Source organism: Juglans regia, chromosome 12 (genome assembly GCF_001411555.2).
Source record: "Juglans regia cultivar Chandler chromosome 12, Walnut 2.0, whole genome shotgun sequence".
NCBI lineage: Eukaryota > Viridiplantae > Streptophyta > Magnoliopsida > Fagales > Juglandaceae > Juglans > Juglans regia.
The window spans coordinates 13,332,072-13,356,483 of record NC_049912.1 but is presented as its reverse complement, the minus strand read 5'-3'; the positions used below and the strand labels follow the sequence as shown (position 1 = coordinate 13,356,483).

The 24,412-nt window shown below is 36.1% G+C and overlaps 1 protein-coding gene across 2 annotated transcripts; it reads left to right on the top strand.

Annotated features, from left to right (window-relative positions):
• The first annotated feature begins 309 nt into the window (after window positions 1-309).
• Window positions 310-24,168, top strand: LOC108992475 (electron transfer flavoprotein-ubiquinone oxidoreductase, mitochondrial). Of its 2 annotated transcripts, XM_018967053.2 has the most exons (18): window positions 310-1,041; window positions 2,390-2,466; window positions 3,389-3,495; window positions 4,057-4,138; window positions 4,216-4,324; window positions 7,276-7,322; window positions 7,434-7,508; window positions 8,602-8,718; window positions 10,845-10,913; window positions 12,483-12,575; window positions 13,721-13,823; window positions 20,226-20,350; window positions 20,815-20,864; window positions 20,946-21,012; window positions 22,222-22,301; window positions 22,911-23,039; window positions 23,124-23,190; window positions 23,922-24,168. In XM_018967053.2, exons 1-18 carry the CDS (start codon window positions 501-503, stop codon window positions 24,003-24,005), a joined length of 2,022 nt encoding a protein of 673 aa, XP_018822598.1. In that variant the 5' UTR covers window positions 310-500; the 3' UTR covers window positions 24,006-24,168. The 2 variants fall into 2 exon arrangements, with proteins under 2 accessions (XP_018822598.1, XP_035539366.1); XM_035683473.1 differs by lacking the exons at window positions 22,222-22,301; window positions 23,124-23,190; window positions 23,922-24,168 and having other exon boundaries at window positions 335-1,041.
• The last annotated feature ends 244 nt before the right edge of the window (window positions 24,169-24,412 follow it).

Sequence of the window (24,412 nt, the reverse complement as noted above, 5' to 3'; positions counted from 1 at the left end):
ATGCGAGGAAATGCAGTATGGATTATATATATATATATGAGAGGTGGATTTTTGAACTCAAATTTTCTGTTTAAAAAATTGGATCATATGCCATCGAAAAATTCTTCTTATAAGTTATTATTCATCATTTTATATTTTTCATCTTATAAAAAATATCTACACATTTTATAAAAAATATTCTCTTATTTTATAAAAAATTTATAAATTTAAAATATGAAAATGAAAAATGGATAATGGACAAATGATTATTCGTATCTGTCCAAATAAATTTAGAGGTATACACTACAATTATTCTTATCTCATTGTATTATTATTTTCTTAGTTATTTATTCGACACCACCAGGTATCCGTCGGACCGGTAATTTTCCTATTCAATAGCGTACGAAACGGCGCCTCTCCGAACGCACTCGTATCGTTGTTTGTATCCTTTGTTCATGCATGATAGAACAAGCTCCGGACAGATTGCCGATGACTGATTTCTCCTAGTGCTTCTCACAACCATGCTCAGGCTTCTCTCAATCTCCTCCAAATCCAGCTCTCTACGAAAGCCAAACTCGTCGTTCTCCTACACATCCAGCTACTTGCACACGCATCTTTGCAATTCAGCGAGGCCAACTTCTTCCCCTCAATCCACTTCTTGTATCTCTACAGGCCCGTCGGAGTCTCTTATAAACCATTCCAGTTTCGCAAATCTAACCAGGCCTCCAAATGGGTATTCGTTCTTTCACCGTTTGGAGCGAAATTTCGGTTCCTTCAGCTCCCAGATTGGGTTTCGTACGGGTTTCTCATGTGGATATTGGCTGAATTGTGCCAATTTGAGGATCTTTGAGAGAAATGGAGGTGCATTTTTGAGTGTTCATGGTTCTGTGGGTCGATTGAGGAGCTTCAGTAGTGAATCGGACCGGGAGTCTATGGAGTACGATGTTGTTATTGTTGGGGCAGGACCGGCCGGGTTATCAGCAGCTATACGTTTGAAGCAAATCTGCTCTGAAAAGGGTGTTGATTTGTCGGTGTGTGTAGTTGAAAAGGGTCCTGAAGTAGGTATTTTACACCTCACTTTGATTGGCTTTGAATGGGTTGGCTTTGTTTAGCCTCAGTTATCATCTAGTTAGTCACCTTGTTCGGAAAATGGAAATATATAAGTTAATGGAACGTAGCAGTATAAAGGATTTTGATTAAGTTGTCCAAAAAACTTCGAATGAGTTCATTTTTTCCTGTTCTTTCCCTTCTCCCGATTTTCATATTTTTCAGAATATTCTTTCGTGATTTGAATGATTAGTCTCTTTGTGTATCTTTAGACTTGTGCTCTAATGCTATCCAACAGTACAAAAGGAAAAGGATGTGATTCAAATACTATTTGGTATCTCGGAGGAAACCTTACTGTCACTTGTCACTTGCATCTCATGTTAGGGTGCTGGCTCTAATTTACATCTGCTTCCAGTGTGCGAGTTTCCATCTTAGCCTTCACTGTCCAAGATCCCTACCGCACCATTTGTGATTGGTCTGATTATCTGTGTATTGTCTTGTAATCTAAGAACGTTGATAGTATGATTCACACAGTGATCTCTACAGTGTGAAATCACTACTTATTCCAAAAGGTTAAATTGATGGAAAGAAGTAGATTTAATTATATAAACATACCCTTAATACTCTCCCTTACGTGCAGGCTAGACTTCCCTCCAATAAATGGACCCAACACTTAGCATATTTAATTAAATGAATAAATTGTAGAGTCAAAGAACCTGACTCTAATACTATTGAAATCACTATTTGTTCCAAAAGCTTAAACTAATAGAAAGAGAGAGATTTAATTATGTGAATTATATCCTTAATATAGTGGATACGGAACAAAGCTGTTAATGCTGTAAGATTTGCAAAGTTTATACGTAGATAAAAATGAAGTTATAAATGGATGCATTTTTGAAAAGTTGGAGATGGCACTAGTTGCAGACAGTATGGGAAAAAAATCCATTAGAGATGTTACTTCGCAGGTGATCACAGGTGATATATTGAGGGGGAGGTTCTGCCGAGCTGCGAGAAAGACAAAAATAAAGCATGAATTATTCTAGACAATGATTTAGAAGAGATTTGCTGATAGAATGCATTGCCTGACAAAGAAAGCTTTTGTCTTTTAGGTTGTCTCTCACATAGATCAGACAGTTTTTCTTATAAATATTTGGTTATGAATTAGAGTTTGTCATTTTTTTTTTTCTGTTAACTTCTGAAACTCATGAAGTATGACAGCATAACTAATGCATGATGCATAAATGAGTTTAATCAGAATCTCTTCTTTCCAATACTTCAAATGTGACTTGTTCATCTTTCTTATGAGGTCAATGCCCTTAAACAATTCTTGCCCACAGCATTTTTCATTTCCATGTTATACTAGGCGCTCACATCCTTTCTGGGAATGTTTTTGAACCCCGGGCACTAGATGAACTTCTTCCTCAGTGGAAACAAGAAGAGGTACCTCTTTCTTTTCTCTCTAGTTTTACTTCAACTTGTTTTTTCCCTTTTTGTATATTGATGGCTGTATCAGTCTTTTAAAACATAGGTTATGCATAGCAACTCACTGAATTTACTTTAGGGAGATAGGGCCAATCTGCTATATACCAACTATTGCTCATGTTACCTACATGGGATTTGTTATATCATCTATGTGGGCCCATTGAACAAAAAAATAAAGTGTTGTTTCATGTGGGAAGCTATATGGTTTGAAATTCGGAATGAAACATGTTCCAGTGGCCCTGGAGCCTAATGTTGGTTCTCCTCCTATGAAAGATGGAGTCCTGGGGTTCCACTCTCCATGGGCTGGATTATGATTTAGCCTTTTCATGCTATCATTTGGAAGGGAAAACTGAAAAAATTAAGAAAAAAAGGTAAAATCCTCCTTTCATGTTCTGAACTCCATTGCAAATGACAATGTCAAAGTCTTACTCATAATAATATATATCCAGAAAAAAAATATTTCTACAATAATATTTAAAGTCGTGTTTATATATAACTTTGGGAAAAAGTTACTGTTATATAATTTGATCTAGTGATTTCCAAGGATGCGGTGCATGGGACCGGGGTTTACTCTGCAGGGGTGGGTCCGAAGGGCCCTACCTTGGAGAGGTTCCCCGACATAAAAAAAAAAAAAAAAATTGATCTAGTGATAGCTCCTTTTTGATCCAGTTCAGAAGTGTTATCCTATACCTGCATGTTTTCGTCGTGTACTCTGGTTCTGCACAGAAATAGGTAAAATGATTAAATGAGGAAGGAATGTGGTTTATCTGCTAATAATTAAGCACAAGGAACAAATCATTGGCTGAAGTAATGTTTAAATTTACTTCACTTTTTCTTTCATTTAATTTTAATCTATATTCTCTACCAAATTTACCTGCAGGCACCCATAAATGTTCCAGTTTCTTCTGACAAGTTTTGGTATCTTACAAAGAATCGTGCAATTTCACTTCCTTGTCCTTTTAATAACAAAGGGAACTATGTTATAAGGTAGTTATATATAATGTGCTTGTATAATGCATGGGGCAGTTATTTAGAAACATTTGTTTTAAGCCGAACACAGTATTCTTTTGGCTGGTTAAAATTATTTTGTAAACATCAAAGAGAGAACCTCACATTCATATTGCATTATTATTATTTCATTTGATATTTTTGTGCTTTGCAATTCTCTTGGAACTTGAGCTCTGAATTAAGTTACCGCAATATGTAACTGAAATCTACCTGGAAATGGTTCTGGGAGATTCTGTTATATGCTTATTATGTCTCACTGTGACTATTATGACCCTTGACTTATGTTTAATAGCTGGTTTGTAGTGGACTTGGCAGAGCCTTGTCGGTGCCCTAGTATTTTGCTAAAGTAGACAATTAGAAAGAAGACTGGAATGGGATCTTTGAACTACTAGTTTGGCTTATAGATATCTAAAATTGGGCTTTATATCCTTGTCGACCCTAAGTTCCTTTCATCTTTCGTATGTTCCATTTGGAATCCTTCTTTTCACATTAAATGATTTAAATTTTCTGAACAAGCTCTGTTTTGGCCCTCTGATGTAGTTTAAGTCAGTTAGTACGTTGGATGGGGATGAAAGCTGAAGAATTGGGGGTAGAAATATATCCTGGTTTTGCTGTTAGTGAGGTACTCCTATTTTTGCTGTCTTTTTACCACTCAACATGCTACTGGACAGTTGTAATTGAAGCTATGTAATGGGCCAGATATTATATGATGCAAACAACAAGGTTATTGGCATTGCAACTAATGATATGGGAGTTGCCAAAGATGGTTCAAAGAAGGAAACTTTTCAGCGTGGCGTGGAATTAAAAGGCATCTCTCTCTCTCTGTCATGCACACAAGCACGCACACAAACACAAAATAGAAAAAAATTTAAGCATGAAAAGGCTCCCATCTTCCACATATATGGCATGCTGTCACTAGACGTTGGTCTTGCCATTTTTGACCTTGTCATGTAACTGAAATACTGTTTCTTCTTTTAAAAAACTGAGTAACTGAAATGCTGGTCAGTATCCTGTGTTCATTTGAGGATCTATACATGCTATGGTTTTTTTATTGAACAAGGTTTCCAGCTTTTTCGTGATGTTTGGTAGGGAAATTATGGGTTTTAAGTTAAATAGATGTACATGGGAAGCATTTGGTACCAGAATGGAGAAAGCTAAAATACATGACAGTCCACTAAGTGGAAGATTAATATGTTTTAGCATGCTTATATATTGATTAGATGTTTCAGGTATGATATTTGGATAATTTTTTCATTGTTTAACTAAACAGAATATTACATATGCAAGGGAAAACATTTTGAAGCTTGTGTGGTTAGGTCTTAATGTGTGAAACCTCCATAAACTTTATTTCTTTACCGATAAAAAAAATTTATCACAAAATTTAGCCGCCGCATGGTGGTCAGGTTCAAGTTGTAAATTTAATATTTCTAGTTAACGACCAATTTCTCATTGTGAATAAATACATAGTAAAAAAAACTATACACTGTCATGGCATTTTCTGATTGTTTAGGAGGTAATGTGTAGCTTATATTTTCTTTCATACTTTGGACATCCCTGCGGAGGGGAGGTGAAACCAGATATGGGTGAAACATACTTTTCACTAAATGGTAATATCGATTATATTTAAATGTACAGTATTTACCATTTCAATTGGTAATGTCTTTTGACATGAATTAATGTTAGGACATGACCCCGGAATGTGGTTATACTCACAGCCTGATTTTGCTCTAAAACCTTCGGTCCACTAAGGTTTTTTATCTTTTGATACTGCCTCATGGAAAGTGGAATGATGTTTTGAATGATTGTGTACCAGAGCTGAGTTTTTTGATTTGGGTTACTAGATCTTTGGTAAGCAGATTTCAAGCAGCTCCTGGATTTCAGTCACTATTTTCTTATGCGTGATCATTGATTTCTGTTCGATACCTTCATGACAGTTTGTCACAGTATTATCTGATCGATCTTTTAGTTTTGCTTGTTTATAAAAATATATATTCCAAACAAACAAAGAACAGGTGGTTGCAGGAAAAACCTTTTAACAATATTTTTACAGACAGGATTATTTCAATTACCATCACCAAGCTTGATTTCTTTTTAGTCACTGCTTAATGTGAGTTCTTTGGTGAGGCGCTATTCTGCATGCTCTTGTTCTACTAGCTGCCAAGTTTGTTTGCCATAAGCCTTCTTGACCAACACACATTTCTACTTCTGCATTCAGCAGCCACTTATAGTTTTGGAGTACATAAACAATGATTACTTGGATACGAGGAAGTTTCAATACTTGGGTTCTTCCACCCGCCTTAAAAAACAATTATTAACTGTGTTAAAAAATACTTGCATGTCAGGCCGAGAGCAGCTCAGCGGTAGAAACAAAGGGCAAGGCACTTGTAGGAGACAAAAGACCTCAGGTGACATTGGGAGAGTTGGAGGGGGTCTTGTGGGATGTCAAATCTCAATTGAAGGGAGTTATGGATTATGTAAGAGATCTAATGATTAAAGTGGACAAGGGGCTGAACCTAGTTGTGGGTTCAAGTGTGTCGACAAAGTGTGCCGGAAAGTGTGTAGGCAAAGGGTGTGTCAACGATAGGGTCGTTGGACATTGACATCTTTGTTCATGCCAGTGTCACTATGCCTTCTGAGGGCATTGTAGGGTCTCAGGCACCAGTTGCAGATGAAGTTGGTCCTTCTATCCAGGGTTCATTTGTAGTTGAAGACGGGGGTCCCTCCAAGATTTCGAGTATTTTGGAAGAAACAGTTGAGCCTCTTTTAGAAAATGCAAACGGGGTAATAGAAGGTAGTGCTTCCCTTCTTGATGGAGGGGAGGAACCTGTAATGGTAATAGATGGAGGGGACAACAACCATATAGCTGTCGAGCAACCATTTGGCGGGAAGGAAATTATCGATTTGTCATTAGTGCCTTGTGTGGGGGAAGGTTTAGAATTGTCGTTGGTTCCTTGTGTGGGGGAAGGTTTAGAGTCGGGAGTGCAGTCGGGTACTATGTCTGGGGATAATATCATTCCTCTGGTTTCTCTTCCTCCGATTAACGATATAGCGGGTTTAATATCGGATTGGATTCTGAATAAAGATAACGGGTTTCTACAAACCCTGGGACTTTCATATGAAGAACATGGAGAATATGAAGACCAATTTAAAGCACTACTCACTGTAATCGAGGCGAGCCACGTGCTTGAAATCAAATCTAAGTTTAAGAAAAGCAGGGAGTTAAAAAATCTTTCATGGGCAATCAACTACGATGCTAAGGGAGGTAGCTCAAGTTGAGGGAAGGTTAAAGGGAGGGCTTTGTGAAGATGTTCTCGTAGTGGGATGTTCGGGTTGAGGATTAGTTTTATAGAATCTAGGGGATGGGGTCGGGGAGATCTAACGATAGTTTTCCAATTCGGGCTTGGTATATTTTGGGTAGGTTTTCATGGGCTTTTGGGTCATTAGAGATTCTCTTGTATGAGCTAGGTGTTTTCTTGTATATGTCCAGTGTACTTGGTTACTCCTATTGATATATATATATATATATATATATAATATTATTACTTATAAAAAAAAAAAAAAAAAAAGAATATTTGCATTGATGCATAGAAATGGTTGCACATGCATTATGCACATGTTTGTAGTTAGACCTTGATATATTCATATATAGCCACAAATAGGCTCGAGAAGAACAGATAGATATTTTGTTAGGAATTATCTTGTTAATGTTTTTTTATTTTTGTGTACAAACTAATATAAAACTGTGAGAGCAATATGCAGGGAAAATAACGCTTCTAGCTGAGGGCTGTCGAGGATCATTATCAGAGGTTTACAGATTTATTTTTTATGTATATGCTTCAATAGGGTGTAATGGTCTCTACATTTCTGGACTTTGCTGGTCAAACTTTATTGTGACATCACTTTGTTTCACCTGGCAGAAAATAATGAAAAAATACAACTTGAGAGAGAAAGTGCATGCTCAACATCAGACTTATGCTTTAGGAATTAAAGAGGTAAACTGGTTTTAACATCAGTGGTACCTATAATGAGTTTTGTTCTTGTCAATTCATATCTACTTAGTACAGGATGCATCGCATATACTTTCTTTAATTTTTGTGGTTTTAATGAACCTCACATATTAGCTTTATTACATCCTATTGTGTGTTGACATTTGTATATAAGGTTGTAAACTTTTTGGCTATTTGCGTCTTTATGCTTAGTTGGTAGCACCTCTTTTTACTATTTTTTTTTTTTTTGATAATTAAGAGATAAATATTATATATTTGAATGAAATAGGCATAGCCCATGTACACATGAAGTATACAGAAGAACACCTAAATACATTCTAAAAGCGATAAATTAAAGACAAGAATTCATGAACAGTCCCCATGCAATACAATAGCGGAAAACCAAGACATTAAAGTGAACACTTTTTACCATTTCTCCCCTTAACAGATAGCAATGCATATTCTTTTGCAATTTTATGGTGGAAATGCACACTCAACCAATCACTGCTTTTGTGCTGTGGTATCCAAACTACCACTTTTGGCACATTGCTCCCTCAAAAGTGACTTTGGGTACCCTAGTGCAACGTGTCAAGTGTATTTTTCTCCAATTTTACTTTCCTGCTATGTTGATCATTCTTCTTAAAGATTGCACAGGCCCTTGAATGGGTTGTAAGCACTGTTTTAGGATCCATATTTTTCCCTTTGAAGATAAGGAGCGTTCTTTGTATGAGCTTAGAAGTTTCTTTTTCTGTACTTTATTTCTTTGGGCTTCATCTTGTGTTTTTAACGGAGCTTTCTTTAATGAGTTTCTTGTATCACTCTCTAGCTCCTGATTTTTGTAACTAGGTGTTGCTGTTGGTATACCTCCTGTGTACTTGCGCTATGCCTATTTACTCTCAATACTTTACTTATGAAAAACAAAAAGTCCCTTTGAACATTTCTTTTAGGCAGGCTGCATTCAAAGTTGCAACCTGGTACTTGATCAAATCTCACCCACTGGGTCTTGGAAGAGAAGAATTTCCTTAGTTTTCACCCAGTTAATGCATAAAAGTTCATCTATGTAGCTTGAGCCCAAGTTTCAAAGCTTTCTCATGCTCAGGTCTGGGAGATTGAGAAGGGAAAACACAACCCTGGTGCTGTGCTTCACACTTTAGGATGGCCCTTAGATCAAAAGACATATGGAGGATCGTTTCTGTATCACCTTAGTGATAGCCAGGTAACAATGGCTCTTTCTTGCTAAATCCTCTTCATTTGGTACTGATCCAACCAAGATGCATGCTTTTTTGCTGTTCTTTTCTCTTCTTTTATTGCAGCTATCATATTGAATGAAAGGTTGAAGAGGGCATACTGTATTATTTCTATGCTTCCTCCTCTCTCTCTCTCTCTCTCTCTCTCTCTCTCTCTCTCTGTATGTGTGCCTCCTTTTTAACGCCCTTATGCCGGTAGTGAATGAGAGGTGAATGATCCCTGGTTGACAGGCTAGATTCCAGGATTGTTTTCTTCACCTTCTTTTAGATATCAAATGTGAAAATGTGATTGTTTACGGAATTCTCAGTCTCTCAGGGACTATCTGTGTGTGTATAATTTTATTTATGGAGAAGAGGGTGAATGGGTGTGGTAAATATGTAATATATTTAGTGTCTCAGACATTTGATTTATTTGGTTGAATGACTTTAGTGTGTCATTGTCTCATTCTTTTGGGTAGTCAAAGTATACGCCAGTTGTTGCTTAGGAAACTCCTTTCCATTAGCTTTCATGTGACACTGTGCATCTGTTTAAGAACAAAATATTTCCCGGATAGAATTTTTGACATTTTTTTCTGATGTTTGGTGCAATCAGAAAATGCAAGTCAATGAAAACTATTTTCTAGATAACAGACGTGAAACCATTTCCCCACCCTGCATAGCAGCACAAGAACAAAGGGATAACAAACTCTCTCTCTTTCTCTCCATTACAAATTGATCCTCTCTCTATTTCATACTGATCAATATGATCTACCACCATTTTGCCACCATCAGTATGATCTACCGCCATTTTGCAACTCATTAGCTGTAATATTTTAGGTATGTGGGTTCTTTCTTTCTAATTTTCCTTTTTCTTTTTTTATACTTGGATTAGGCAATTGACTCTTGTGGCACCTATTTTGTGGTATTTGAACTGCATTTGAACCAGTTTTGGAGTTTTTGTAATCCTATATCTGCAGTTATGGCATATGACCTATCTTCTGATTGATGATATATAGGCATCTGACAAAGGAGTGTATTTTGAGTTTAAAGTGAATGCATTTTTATGTTGAATAGGAAAAAATTGAATCTAGTATTGAAAGAGGTTATTTTTGATGATTAAATTGGTTTAGGATTGGCTTTCAATTGAGTTGTGTTGTTGTTTTGTCTTTTCATTTTTCTTTTCTTTTTTTAGTTTTTTTCTATGGGGATTTAGGTATAGTAGTGTGTACACCAAACAGTACAAATGGTTTACAGAATCCATTTTAAGGGATTCAACCAAACAACAGTTTTTTTTTTTTAAATTATTTTCCAATGGAAGACATTTTATGACAACACAAATGCAGTTTAGCCCTAGAAAGTACCAATTCTTGCTGCACTTACCCATTAATAACCACTTTATCCATGTAGAGGTACTAAAAAGTGTCTCTTCAGTAATGGAATTGTTTCATCTTTACTAGTAGAGTTCTATACTAAATCAATGCTTTGTTGAGTTTTAACAGATGAATACCTGTTCAGATAACAACAAAATAATTGATTTTATGTTGTCATCTTTACCATCATTTCCTTATTTTTTTTTTGAGCGGAGTGAGCTTATTTTTAAACAATGTTATGTCAAGGCTTGAATTTTCATTGTCAGACATGAATTAGTGTAGAGATTTAGACAAGTTCCAATCATGTCTTCACATTCATCTCATTGTCATGGTAGGCCAGGTGTCTGACTAAGACATACCTGCCCCTTATTCAGATGATTATCTCGTTACTATTAATTTATTATTGCTAGCCAATTTTGTTAGCAGCTACTGTTTCTGTATTCAGTGTATTTACCGAAACATTACCATATTTTTAACTCTAAGTGATAAAAAATCTTTATCAAAATAAAAATACTTGAATCTGAAAATTTGGTATCATCCTTAAGCTTTTCGGTGGTACTTCTGGGAGTAAAACACACATTTAATTCAATGTGTGATTTATATTTTCTATCATTTCCCTAGATGCCATCCATTATTTTTTTTTTAACAAGTTTAATTGTATATCATTGACATGAATTTTCCATTACATAATTCTGGATCTGAATAGCCATTTATTCAGTTTTTTTTTTTTTTGTTTGCTTGTACAGATTGCGATTGGCTTTGTGGTTGCTTTGAATTATCACAATCCTTTTCTGAACCCTTATGAGGAATTTCAGGTAGAAATCTTTGTTTCTTTTGTTAAATAGCACTAGTGATACTCGGAATGCTACTCCCATGTGCATTCTGTGGTGTATTTGGAGGGAGAGAAATGCTTATAATTTTGAAGGGTTTGAGAACTTAGTGTAGGATTATATGGTTGGCTGCAACTAATTGTTTTGATTTTTCAAATTTGTTGGAACTGATTGATCTTTTAAATTTTTGATGCTTTTCTCCCTTGGTTTATCTCGTGTACTTCTCATGTACTATGAACGTGCCCCTTATTTTCACATATATCTAATATGTATCTTACCTATAAAAAAATGAGTTATGCTACTCATCATCCCACACCACACGCCATATATATTTTAATATTAATTTTATTTTATTCTTGTTAAACTAACTGAGTTGTTCTACTTATTATCCATAACATACTTGTTATGGGAAAAAAGAGAAAAAAAAAAAAAACTAAAAGAGGTGTGATGTGTGGTGTGTGTGGGGATGCTAAGTACAATTATTCTAAAAAAATATAAATGTCATGCAATGCTTATTGATCTAAAGTCTTGCATCATATTTTCCTCAATGCAATAAAAAGTCTATAGTTAGTTACGTGAGAACTAACTCCACTTTCTGGGCAGAATTTTCTTTTTGCCTTTCAGGGGCATGTTACGGGGTACAGAAATAGTGTAGCATTGACTATCTTAGAAAGCAGCTATAGCTTCCTTGTTTGTGGCGCTTCTATATATTATTACCCTACTAGGAATCATGAAAAAAATATCAATAATTAGATCAGCATTCATTTCTTGAGATTTCGAGTGGAAATAGCCAATATGATTGTCAATGAGATAGTTAATTTTTGCACTGGCCTGCATTATTTGCTATAGAAACTGTGAAAAAATCTTTGCCTGAGATGATCCTATTACCTATATTAAAATATAAAATGTATGTATATTGAAAATGTATGCAATTAAGTTGACTAATTATTCTGTATATAATAATTATTCTGCGTGGACAGTTTTTGGTTGGAGACTGCTTGCCATAAACTTTAGTCTGCCGTTGTTAGAGGCCATCCTCTTTTTCTTTTTAATTATTATTTATTATTCTAAAGGGTTGCTGGAAGATAAAACATGATACTATATTTATTTTAATCTTAGGAAAAATTAAATTTATTAAACTTGTTTGACAATCCATCAATAATTGAAACTAATATAATGAGCAGTTATTAGCCTGACATAAACACTCTTAAATATTACTTGTTTTCTGAAACTACTGTTATTGATATAAGAGAGGCCGCAATGAACATAAGCAAAAAGTTCAGTGGGTGTGAATCCTGGGTGAAGGGTGGGGGTCCGGATTGATAATAAATATGCAATTTAACAAGAGAAAGGAAAGCAAAAATGGAATATCCTTTCGTAAATGGAGTTTAGGTTGTGGAGAGCCCCAAATTTCTTTTGGCTATATATTGAATACGTCAACTAGTTTTCTGTTTAAAACATTCCAAAAATGTGTTGTGATGTCCATCCCAACTCTATCATTTAGCTGTGGATACGACTGTTTTGAATCTTATGCATTGGTTTTTCTGCTGTTAGAAATTTAAGCATCATCCTGCCATCAAATCACTCTTAGAAGGTGGGAGCATTCTCCAGTATGGTGCTCGCACTTTAAATGAAGGTGGTTATCAGGTATGTCAGCAAGACTTGTATTTCCACATTCTATGTACAGGAAACCAACATCACATAGAAAACCAAAGCAAAGTTATCTTTCCAAATTTCCTGCAGCTACATTGTATCTTGAGGATCTGGTTTTTTTATGGAAAACTTTATTTCCCACAAAAACAAAAAGGTTACTTATGTGATTACTTGCCTTTGCCTACGTATCAAAATTTTATTCAGTAGTTAAAGGTGGTAGGGGTGTAACCGGTCCGGTCTGATCCGGTTTTGGATAAAATCTAGGACCGAACCGGTATGTACCGGTTTTATATTTTTCAAAACCGATTACGCACCGGTACTTCCGGTTTTACCGGTTTCCGGTCCGGTCCGGTCCGGTTTTCCGGTTTTTTTAAAATGTAAGTTTCACAATTTGTCATTAAAAATTTGTTTATAAAAAAAAATTTTTGATTTAAAAAAACTATTTTATACTTTTATTAATATATTAGACTATATAATAGTATTAATATTAGACTATTGGTATATTTATAAGTTATATATTAGTATTAGTTATAAACTTTTAGTGATTTAGTATTAACATTTTATGTAATAATTTATAAATTATAATAAAAAATTATTTCATATATGAATATATATATTATATATAAAATTTCACATAAAAATTTATAATTATACATTATATATAAAATTTATATATATTAATATTTAATATATATAAAATATTTTGTATAAAACTTATATATAAAAATATTATTTTTTATTTTTTTTTAATCAACCGGTCCGGTCCGGGCCAAAAAATCCCGGAACCGGAACTGGACCGGAACCGGCCGGTTTTTACATTTTAAAAACCGGTTCCGGACCGGACCGGTTCAAAACCGCTAAAACCGGTCCGGTTCAGTCCGGTCCGGACCGGTTTTCCTGTTTGAGTTTACACTCCTAAAAGGTGGCATGATCTAATGACGAAGCATCCAGCTATTGAGTACGTATAGTTACCAATCAAGTTGAATTCTGTCACATTCACTGAATAAGAAGCACTTGGAGGGATAAAAGTTTCTTATTTGTCCTTTGTTAGTGATCCAACAGTTAATTATCAATGATAGGTACATTCTTTGTTGCTTTCATGTGTTATCCAAATACCAATGATGCTAGTTAAATTTCAGTCTATTCCATATCCAGTTTTCCCTGGAGGAGCAATTATTGGATGTTCAGCTGGATTCTTAAATGTACCAAAGATAAAGGGGACGCACATGGCAATGAAATCAGGTATCACTCGTAATCATTTTATTGAATGGTTAATCTTTAATCCTAGTGCTGCTTGAATATCACTAACGAGGACATATCAAGTTACGACAGAAGTTTGGAGTGGTGAAAATGCTATTGGACTATGATTTACAATTCTTTATGATTGATTATCAATTCTTCTAGTATCCTAAGCCGAAAGGAAAAAGTTAATTTAATCACTTAACCCTTATTATAGCATTCTCCCTCATGGAATTTCAACATTTTAATTTTGATGTTAGTGGTGTTACATGTCAAAGTCAGTCAAAAGTATTGTGTGAATAGCCGAATAATTGGCCTTTGAGGGATCTGTATATTATATATGAACTTTACAAGAGAACTATACATGGAAAGAAACTAATTGCCGAGTGATTCTAGCATTCTAGCCTTGTATGGAAACTATATATTTTGTCAATATGCTAACTATACAAGCCTAAGTAAATGAAGTAAAGGTAAAATAAGGAAAGAAGAATAGAGGGAAAGAAGATTGATTATGGACGGCTTTATTGACAGTCCCCCTCAAATTGATGTGGGTTGATCAATAAGCATCAATTTGCTACTTAAAAAGCATTGTCGATGGCGAGTGAGAGCTTTGGTGAAAATATCAGAAATTTGTAGTTCAGTGGAAACATGTGGAAGAGTGATAACACGAGCTTCAAATGCTTCACGAATAGAGTGACAGTCGACTTCAATATGTGTGCTCATGATATACATGATTGGCTGTGATCTAAATAGTACTCGTATTATCATCATGTAGAGGTGTAGGATCAGTCTCAGAAAAATCTAGCTCAACAAGCAAACCTCGAAGCCAAATAATTTTGGAACAAGTAAGAGACATTGCCCGGTACTTAGATTCTGTAGATGACTTAGAGACTTTGTCTTGCTTCTTACTCCTTCCAGGAGATCAATGCATCACCTAAGAATTCACACCAACTAGTGATGGATCGACGTGTATTAGCACAATTAGCCCAATCAGCGTTGCTATAAGCAGTAAGGCAAGGAGAATTGCCTGCAGGAAAAAATAAGCCATGGGCTGAAGTGCCCTGAACATAGTGTATGATCCTACGGACAGCAACCAAATGAAGACGACGAGGGGTTTGAAGAAACTGGCTAGCTTGCTGTACTGCAAAGGAAATGTCCGGTCTAGTAATGGCGAGGTAGACAAGACTACCCACCAAGTTCTGGTATAAACTGGGATCAGCAAGTAAATCACCCTTCTCTTTGCAAAGCTTGTTATTCAATTCTATGGGAGTATCAATAGAGGTGGCCTCCTGTAGGCCAGTTGTAGCCATCAGGTCACTAGCATACTTATGTTGATTGAGTGAAATACCAGATGGACTACGATGCACCTCATGACCGAGAAAATATGTGAGAGACCCAAGATCTTTCATATGAAAGGACTCAGAGAGATGAATCTTGAGTTGGCCAAGTAAAACAGAATCGGAACCAGTAATCACAATATAATCAACATAAACCAAAAGAACAACAATACCTATGTCTGATTTCCGAAGAAACAAGGAAGTGTCATACTTGCTCTGCTTGAATGAGAATTGTAATAAAGTGGTTCAAAATTGGTCAAACCAGGCCCTCAGAGCTTGTTTGAAACCATAAAGGGAGCGACGAAGCTTACACACATGTGAAGTCAAAGAAGAAAACAATCCCAGGGGTGGCTTCATATAAATACACTCTTTAAGATCCCCTTGAAGAAAAACATTCTTGACATCCATCTAATGTAGTGGCCAATCGTTGGAAGCAGCAAGAGCTAGAATCGTATGAACAATAGTCATTTTAGCCACAGGAGCAAAGGTCTCTTCATAATTGACACCATATTCCTAATTATTCTCAAGTGCAACAAGCCGAGCTTTGTAACGATCCAAACTTCTATCAAATCGAACCTTGATTGAGTAAACCCATTTGCAACCCAAAGGAACAATTGTTGGAGGACATGGCTCAATGTCCAGCCTCTAGAGCGGCAATTTCTTCCTGCATAGCTTGTTGTCAACAGTCATGCTTGGTAGCTTGTGAGTAGGATGTGAGAATATCAAAATTGGACAATACAGTAGTAAGAGCTGAATAGAATTGCCAAAACTGGAAGAAGTAAACCCATACCTATTCGAGGGTACCGACACTCGAGGAGAGCGACGTACCAAAGGCATTGGAGGTACTTTAAATAGTCGGTTCTGGAGCATGGTAGGATCAAATATCAAGTAAGCCACCAGAAGAGACTGTGGGCAGGAGCGTCTCGTATACACAATACCTAGTTTAAAGCGAGAGCTGACTTGATGAAGATCAGAGAACTGCTGATCAAAAGAGGGGAGTACTACAATAGAAGGAGAGGGCATAGAGGACACATGAAAGAAATGTTGATTTTCAAAGAAAATAACATTCCTAAAAATGCGTGTACGATATAATGTAGGATCATAGCAAACAAATCCCTTTTGACACAGATTATATCCCAAGAATGCACATCTAACAGATTGAGCAGATAATTTATGTCGCTTCTGAGGAGGTAAATGAACAAAACATACACAACAAAAAATACGGAGATTATCATAACTAGGTTCCTTAACAAACAAGGAGAAATTGGGAGACTCCGTGTGTAAGACTTGGGAAGGTAAATGATTAATCAAGTGAGAAGCAGTTTTCAGAGCCTCGGCCTAGAACATGGATGGAATAGAGGATTCTAACAAGAGAGTACGTACCACATCAAGAAGATGACGATTTTTGCGTTCGGCTACTCCAATCTATTGGGGAGTAGCATGACATGAACGTTGATGAATAATACCTTTAGAAGCCAAGAACGCTTGACACTCAGTAGACAAATATTCACCACCAGAATCTGTGCGTAATGTCTTAATAGTTGCAGAAAATTGATTTCAGCATATGCTAAAAACTCAGTGAAAGTATGAAAACCTCAGATTTAGAGTGAAGAAAATAGACCCAAGCAGATCTGCTATGATCATCAATGAAAGTCCCATAATATTTAAATTTGTCATGTGAACTAACAAGGGAAGGTCTCCAAACATCACTATGGATAAGATCAAAGCAGTGAGAAGCTCTACTAGCATGCAAAGGAAATGGAAGAGTATTGCTTTTACTAAGTTTGCAAGAATTACACTCAAGAGATAAAGAAGAACGTTCTATATTACCAAGAAAACCAGAGTGCAATAAATGAGATAAGATCTGAGTATTGAGATGGCCTAAACGACGATGCCACACTATACTCAGATCGGGAACATTATTACAAGCAAAAGGACTTAATAGAAGAAACTGGAGAAAGTGTTGGAACAGGTAAAAATAGTGGAAACAAGCACCCCACTTTAGGTCCCTTCGCGATCGGCTCTCCTGTTACCTGGTCCTATACAACACAACCATCACCAGAAAAATTAACAGCACAATTGTTATCAACTAATTGACCAACAAAAATAAGATCCATGGAAAGCTGAGGAATAAGAAACACATTAGTAAATTTAGAAGAGGCATCTTCGACAGTAGCTATGGGCAAAGAACTGCCATTGGCAGTCTGAATGATAGATTGACCATCATAGGGCCGAACATGACACAAAACGGTGGGAGTATTCGTCATTTGATTAGAAGCCCTTGAGTCTATGTACTAGAGTTTAGTAGAATTTTTACCTTGAAACTCCATTGCAAATAATGCCGAAATTAGCATCTGTTGCACCATTTTTAGTGTGCAGTAATTTGTTGCGGGAGGAACAATAACAAAAGTTTGAAATGCTTGGACCTGACGATTCTGGGGGCGGATACGACATTTTTTGATAATGTGACCCTTCTTCTTACAATAAGAACAATATTTCTTAGAACAATTGGCAGCAATATGCCCGCCCATATTCCTTGCAGCAGAAACACTGCAAATTTTTAGAATTCATAGGTGATCCTCATCCTTGGGCAGCATAAGCCATAGTTGCAGTCCCGGAACTGCCATGAGATTGCTCCAGAATAGCTTGAGTACTAAGACGTTCTTCGCGAAGTAACTCACCAAAACAAATGTCAAGAGAAGGAACAGGAGATCCAAATCAATATTTTCATGCTAAAGAGTCAGAAATGCCGAGTAGTAGTCTTCGATCGAAAGACTACCATGTTGAAACATGGCAATCACATGTTCTAACTGAAAGTGACGAGCATCATTAGCTTGATGATGAACATTTTTCAAGTAATTCCACATGGATTGAGCGGAGCAATGAGACTGCAAGTTGGTAACAATATGTGGCTCCACCGAACCAAGAAGCCAAGACATAATCCGAGCATCAAGTACAGCCCATGAAGGAGAAAACCTTTGACTTGCTTGTGAGAGGAAGCAGGGGGTACGAGTGATAAACTGAGCCAAATGAGTCACTCTATTCAGCAAGAGAAACCGAGAGCCACACACAAAAGCCGAGGAAGGTGCTGCGATAACCACCAAGACAAAGAAAAATGCTGAAATTACCACCAGAGGCAATCTGCGATAATCATGAAGGCACAGAAGTGTCGAGATGCCCCCCAGAAACAAGGTGTGAGAGGCACGGAGATGCAAAAGTGCCGAAATACCTGCCTGAAGGATGCTGCGACAGTCACAAAGGCACAAAAGTGCCTAAAACACCCCGACCAAGAAGCATAATTCCAAGAAGGTGAGAACTGAACGTCGGACTCACCAAAAAACAACCCAGACCAAGCCGAAAAACCCAGAACACCCAGATGACGCCAAAAAAATCCCACAAGATGCTGCTGCGAGAGAAGAACACCCAAACCCGAAAAAAATAGACGTGCTGAAAGTCTCCAAAACCAAGAAGGAAAAAAAAAATTGAAGGAAACAAAGAGCTTAGTAGTCGGCTCTTGATACCATGTCAAAGTAAGTCAAAAGTATTGTGTGAATTGCCGAATAATTGGCCTTTGAGTGATCTGTATATTATATATGAACTTTACAAGAGAACTATACATGGAAAGAAACTAATTGCTGAGTGATTCTAGCATTCTAGCCTTATATGGAAACTATATATTCTGTCAATATGCAAATTGACAAGCCTAAGTAAATGAAGTAAAGGTAAAATAAGGAAAGAAGAATAGAAGGAAAGAAGATTGTAATGTCCATTGACATTACAATATCATGGTAAGTCATTAATTTTCCTGTCTAAGTTAATATTGATAGCATCACTTACAGGAATAAAAATACTAAGATTAGTGTTAATAATCATCAAATAATTGATAACTTGATAAAGAAAAGGTCTTTTTTATCTCACGATTCATCAAGATCAAGAAATTCACCCATTCGATAAAAAAAGACTCTTGTTGATTGGATTGGAATGAATGAGAAAATAATAAGTTGCCCCATATCGAATCTAGCACTTTGGTTCTTCCTGGGATATTTTATAATACATATAAGATTAAACCCTGGGCCATACCAATCAAAATACTTCTTTTCAATTTTAATGTAAACCAAAATGTTAATAAACATAAAAGCATCACTAGATATAAGCAAGGTGAGAATGTCTTAATTATTATTCTAATAATTCAGATCAAAATAAATGTTATTTATAGATAATACATTGTTTTTAATTATGGTTTTCCTTTTCCACTTTTGCTCAATGAAAGTGCCAGAGCTTTATAGGTTTCTGTCTGTAAATTAGAGTTTTTTTTCTTCCCATCCCTTCTGGAATATTTAACAAAAGACAAAAAATGGAAAGAACAGAAGTTATGATTGTTGGATCAAGCGGGATCTCTCTCCCATAAACAAGTAGAGTATTGGGTCATAGGTTCAAACTTATGTGGGTGCTTGAGTTGTTTTAATACAGATTGCAGCAAATCTCAATAGCTATTCCTAGCATTTTTTCCCCTCAAGTATTTGATGTATGCATGGGAATAGATGACAAAATTATTAGTCTTTGATGACCTACCATGATGACTGGATGAACCATTGCGTGTAACTTTTACCTATCATTGTTAGATGTAAAATTTCCTATTTTTTCTTTTTCTTTTTTGTTGTTATCTTCCCTTCTTGTTATATATGCATACCTACATTTCTAGTTTGTTGTTATAATATGTACATAGTATATTACTTCTTGCAATACCATTATTAGATGTGAAATTTCCATTTTTTAAGATGCACTCATTACTTTTCCTTTGCATTGGGCACTTCTTCCTGAGGAGATATCCAATTCAAACTGGAAATATTTCATTTGGTGTTCCTACTCTCATAAAATCGCTCCCCAATGTTGCTTTTTTGGCTTTCCTTCTCTGGTCATTTGGAATGCCATATTAAACATAATGTACACTCCTGTAAAAGGTTCAGCATTCAGCAGTCAAGGCTCAATGTGCATCCACAAGATTGTTCATGTGTGCCTATTAGCAATAACAATACGGATGCTTTTTCAAATTTCCTGTTTCTTACAGGAATGCTAGCAGCAGAAGCTACATTTGATGCTCTTCATGAAGGTTCAAATATGGAAACATATTGGGATGCTTTACAGAACTCATGGGTATGGGAAGAGCTATATAGAGCTCGAAACTACCGACCGGTATGTAGCTATTCATTGTCTCTAAGTTTCCATCTACAGCCAGTAATTTGTACAGCCCATCTTTTCAAATTTTGTGGTTTTCCTATGTCTCCAGTGGTCGAACCATCTCCTGAAAACCATACCTCAATTAGGCACTACTTAGACTGATTATATCATTATGGTTGGTAAGTTCATTCAGCTCCTCCAGAATACATAGAACAGTTAACCCATAAATTATTGTTGTCTGAATAGTAGATGGTAGGTAAAATGAGTCATAGAATCGCACTCTGTCTCTCATTGATCTCTGACATGACGGGATTTGTTTGATGCACAGAGATATTAGATTGCCACTGCAGTTCCATTTATTTGAAAATTGTATGCAATGTTTTGCATCAATTATGATTTATGGGGGTATCTTTCCTCTTACAGATATATTTTTTTTTGATAAGTAATTCCTCTTACAGATACTTTTCTTATCATTATAGGCATTTGAATACGGGCTAATTCCTGGCTTAGCTATGAGTGCATTAGAACAGTAAGATTTCACATTCTGCTTATTATATGTAGATCTCCTCTCTCTCCCCAAAACTTCTCATCCATATTTTCTACCTAGCAGCTATATACTGAGGGGGAAATCCCCATTAACACTGAAGCATGGCAAGCCTGATCATGAAGCAACAAAGGTGAGGAGATTTTATGAAGAAACCAAGTATTCAAATTACTCTTGCACTCATAAAACCAGATTTGATAGTCAGCACTGAGTAATTGAGTATTAGGTTATTAGCTCAGGTTGAAGTAGTTAATGCAAAGCTGTTTTTGTTTTTTTTCTTATAAGAAATATAGTAGGCAGGTCTGATTTTGCTTGTGGAAAAAGCACTGGAAAAGTAGAATAAGATGAAATTGAGCTCTCATCCTCAGCTATGTGACAATATGTCAGCGAACAGCATGTGACCATGATATGAGTCTGCATCTTTCTATATTATAAGATTATGCATAACACAGCCACGTTGTCTATGCTGATCAAGGTTATGTCTTCCCAATCTGAACATGCATGTTTTTGTTGCACCATAGGGCTTAACTGCTCGTGTTCGATTATTCCTTGTTTTCTTTTTCCATTTGACACCTGTTCGCACCCTGCTGAAGTGTAAGCAAATCATTAGTACTGCAATGGCGAGATAAACATACAATCCTTGTTGCCAACTCTGGAGAAGGTTTCACTTATAAAAAAAAAAAGAACGCTGGAGAAGGTTTCTTCTAGTCATTTTCACCAAAACTGGCTTCGACTATCAACTAATTGATCAAATAATTAATGTGAGGGGATTTTAGATCAAATCCCTTTCTTGATGCAGAGCAAACTTAAAAAAAAAAATGGTCAAATAATAAACTTGTTACAGCAGCAATAATATATTGAATGTCTCAGAATTAGAATATTATTGTCTGATTTGTGAGCATATGCTCTAGAAAAGAGTACTTGTTTGACTGCAAACAATTACTGATCAGCACCAGCATATATATATGTGCAGGTTGCAAGGTTGTGTTCTAGTAATTTTTTGCCAAAACTGGCTTCGAATATCAACTAATTGATCAAATAAGAAAACTTCTTACAGCAGCAATAAGTAACATGCATATTGAATGTCTCAGAATTAGATTACTAGTGCAGTCTGATTTGTGAGCATATGCTCTAGAAAAAAGTTTACCTGTTTTACTGCAAACAATTTCTTTTTGGTAAGTAAAAAGAGATTTTATTAATCCACATAAATTTGGCAATGCCCGAGTACACAGGAAGTATACAAGAATGAGCCTAATTACAAGCTACGCGCTGCGAAAAGCAGCATAAAAGTCTCTTTTTACTGCAAACAATTACTGATCAGTACCTGCATATATGCGTGCAGGTCGCAAGTTTATGTTCTCAAATTCAATATCCAAAGCCTGATGGGGTTTTGTCTTTTGATGTGCCAACCTCTTTACACAGGTTTAAAAAAATAAATGTGTTTTCTTATTCAGGATTCATTTGAGAAGTTTCTTTGAGTTCTATAGAAAAAGCACTGTCATAGCAATTTGTAGGCTCCTTAATTGAGTTCTTGTTCTCAATGGTGCCTTGCACTGGTCGTTCCAGCCTCAGAAGTCCCCTTTTTGCATTTTCTGCTCCCATGATACATGAGATGTGGAGCGTAGCCTCCCATGTATATTCTTAGTAGAAATAAAGTTCATAGCGTTACCTGATAGTGATCTTGCATGATAAGACAAGTAGCATTATTTACTTGAACATGGTCAGGAGGGGCAACCATTAGAGCAAACGGTCTCTTAATCTATTCTTATCATGGGAGATGATAAATATGGGACTACCCAATTGTTTAGTTTAGGTAATGAACTGAAAAATGACCATATTTTTACTCATCTCAAGAGTGCCCAAATTTCCTTCATGGAGGTAAAACTTGGCGGCATTTTTTTTTTGTATGGAACAAAAAACAGATGGCAATCTAAGGAAATTCAATCTATTAGGGAAGATTGCATATGTTACTGTTCATCATTTCTCTGCTTTTCTAGGCATTGATATACTTGTTTTTATTCGCATATATAGGAGCAATACAAATCATGAACATGACCAACCTGCTCACCTTCGTTTGAGGAACGCCAAGATTCCTGAACTTGTTAATCTGCCAGACTATGCTGGACCTGAGTCACGATATTGTCCTGCACGTGTATACGAGTAATAAGCAATTTCTATGGCTTCTGCTTTGAGTACACTTCTATAAATTGATTATCCCTCAGATCCTCTTTGTTTGGAATTTAGGTATATTCCAGATGAAAAGGGTCAACTGAAATTGCAGATCAATGCTCAAAATTGCTTACACTGCAAGGTAATTTTCCTGGAGCATTTGAAAGTTAGTTGGAACTCAGTATTGATAATCATATGTACTTAAAATTGCATACATGCACACATCTGGAAATAAGATTTTGTGGACTTCAAAACAGTTGCATAATTTATATTTTCCTCATTTTTGGTTCACATGGTGAAGTGTTTTCCTTGTACAGTGTACATCGTTTCCCAGCTTAGCATATAATTGGCAGTTACAAATGAAAAAATTGAGCAGACAACTTTCAAGTGAATCAACATCTATTTCCCTTTCGTCAGTCAGGCATAGTTGGTGTATGACTGTTTCGTTACTTACTGTTGCACAGACAATGCATATACTTGGGATGCTTTTAGCCATTCCAGTCTACATCGACCATATAAACACTTTCTTTTTTTCAAGTAGCTGCATCCTGTCCGACATCCTGTCCGCCCATGAAAATCATGTTTTACAGTTCCCATTGGTTTGAAGCCCATTAACTGGGAAGCAGCAAATTACTTGTTACAAGTGAAACTTCATGTCAAACATGGCAATTAAACTTTGAATAGAACTATGACATTAATAGTGAAATTTATAATTTGAATTTGGTTTTTTCATTTTGTTGGGAATTTAGCTTACACACCCTAGAAAAAATCGGAATCATGTTTGTCATAACTTCATTTCGTTTGTTTTTGTTACACTACATGTTCCTTATCTCTCAAGCTGAAGTTGTACTAATTTTGCTTGAATAATTTCAGGCCTGTGATATTAAAGACCCAAAGCAAAATATTGAGTGGACTGTGCCAGAAGGAGGTGGTGGTCCAGGCTACTCAGTCATGTAGCTCAAGCGCTCACCTGCTGTAAAAAAAAGGGGCAAATCACTCAGAAAATTCATAATGCCCATCACCCTTCAGGAAATAAGTAAATGCTTAAACAATGCATTATTTTCAATGGATTTTAGATGCTACATTAATAAAGAAACGCCATGGATTGGCATTAAAAGCCTGAGTGTCATATCAATCAAATAAGCTGAATTTTTTCTTATTTTATAAAGAGATATCTGGGGAACATAATCCATTGATTTTCTTTCAAACGTGAAATCATAATTATTGAAAAGGACTTTCTCCACATAAGAAGACTCTGTTTTTTTCCCTTTATGTTTGTCCCTCTTTAAAGCAATATTTTAGGTTTCTGCCCTCCATATGAAAAAGTCACTCTCTCTGTCTTATGAGAGTTCTACATCTTAGGA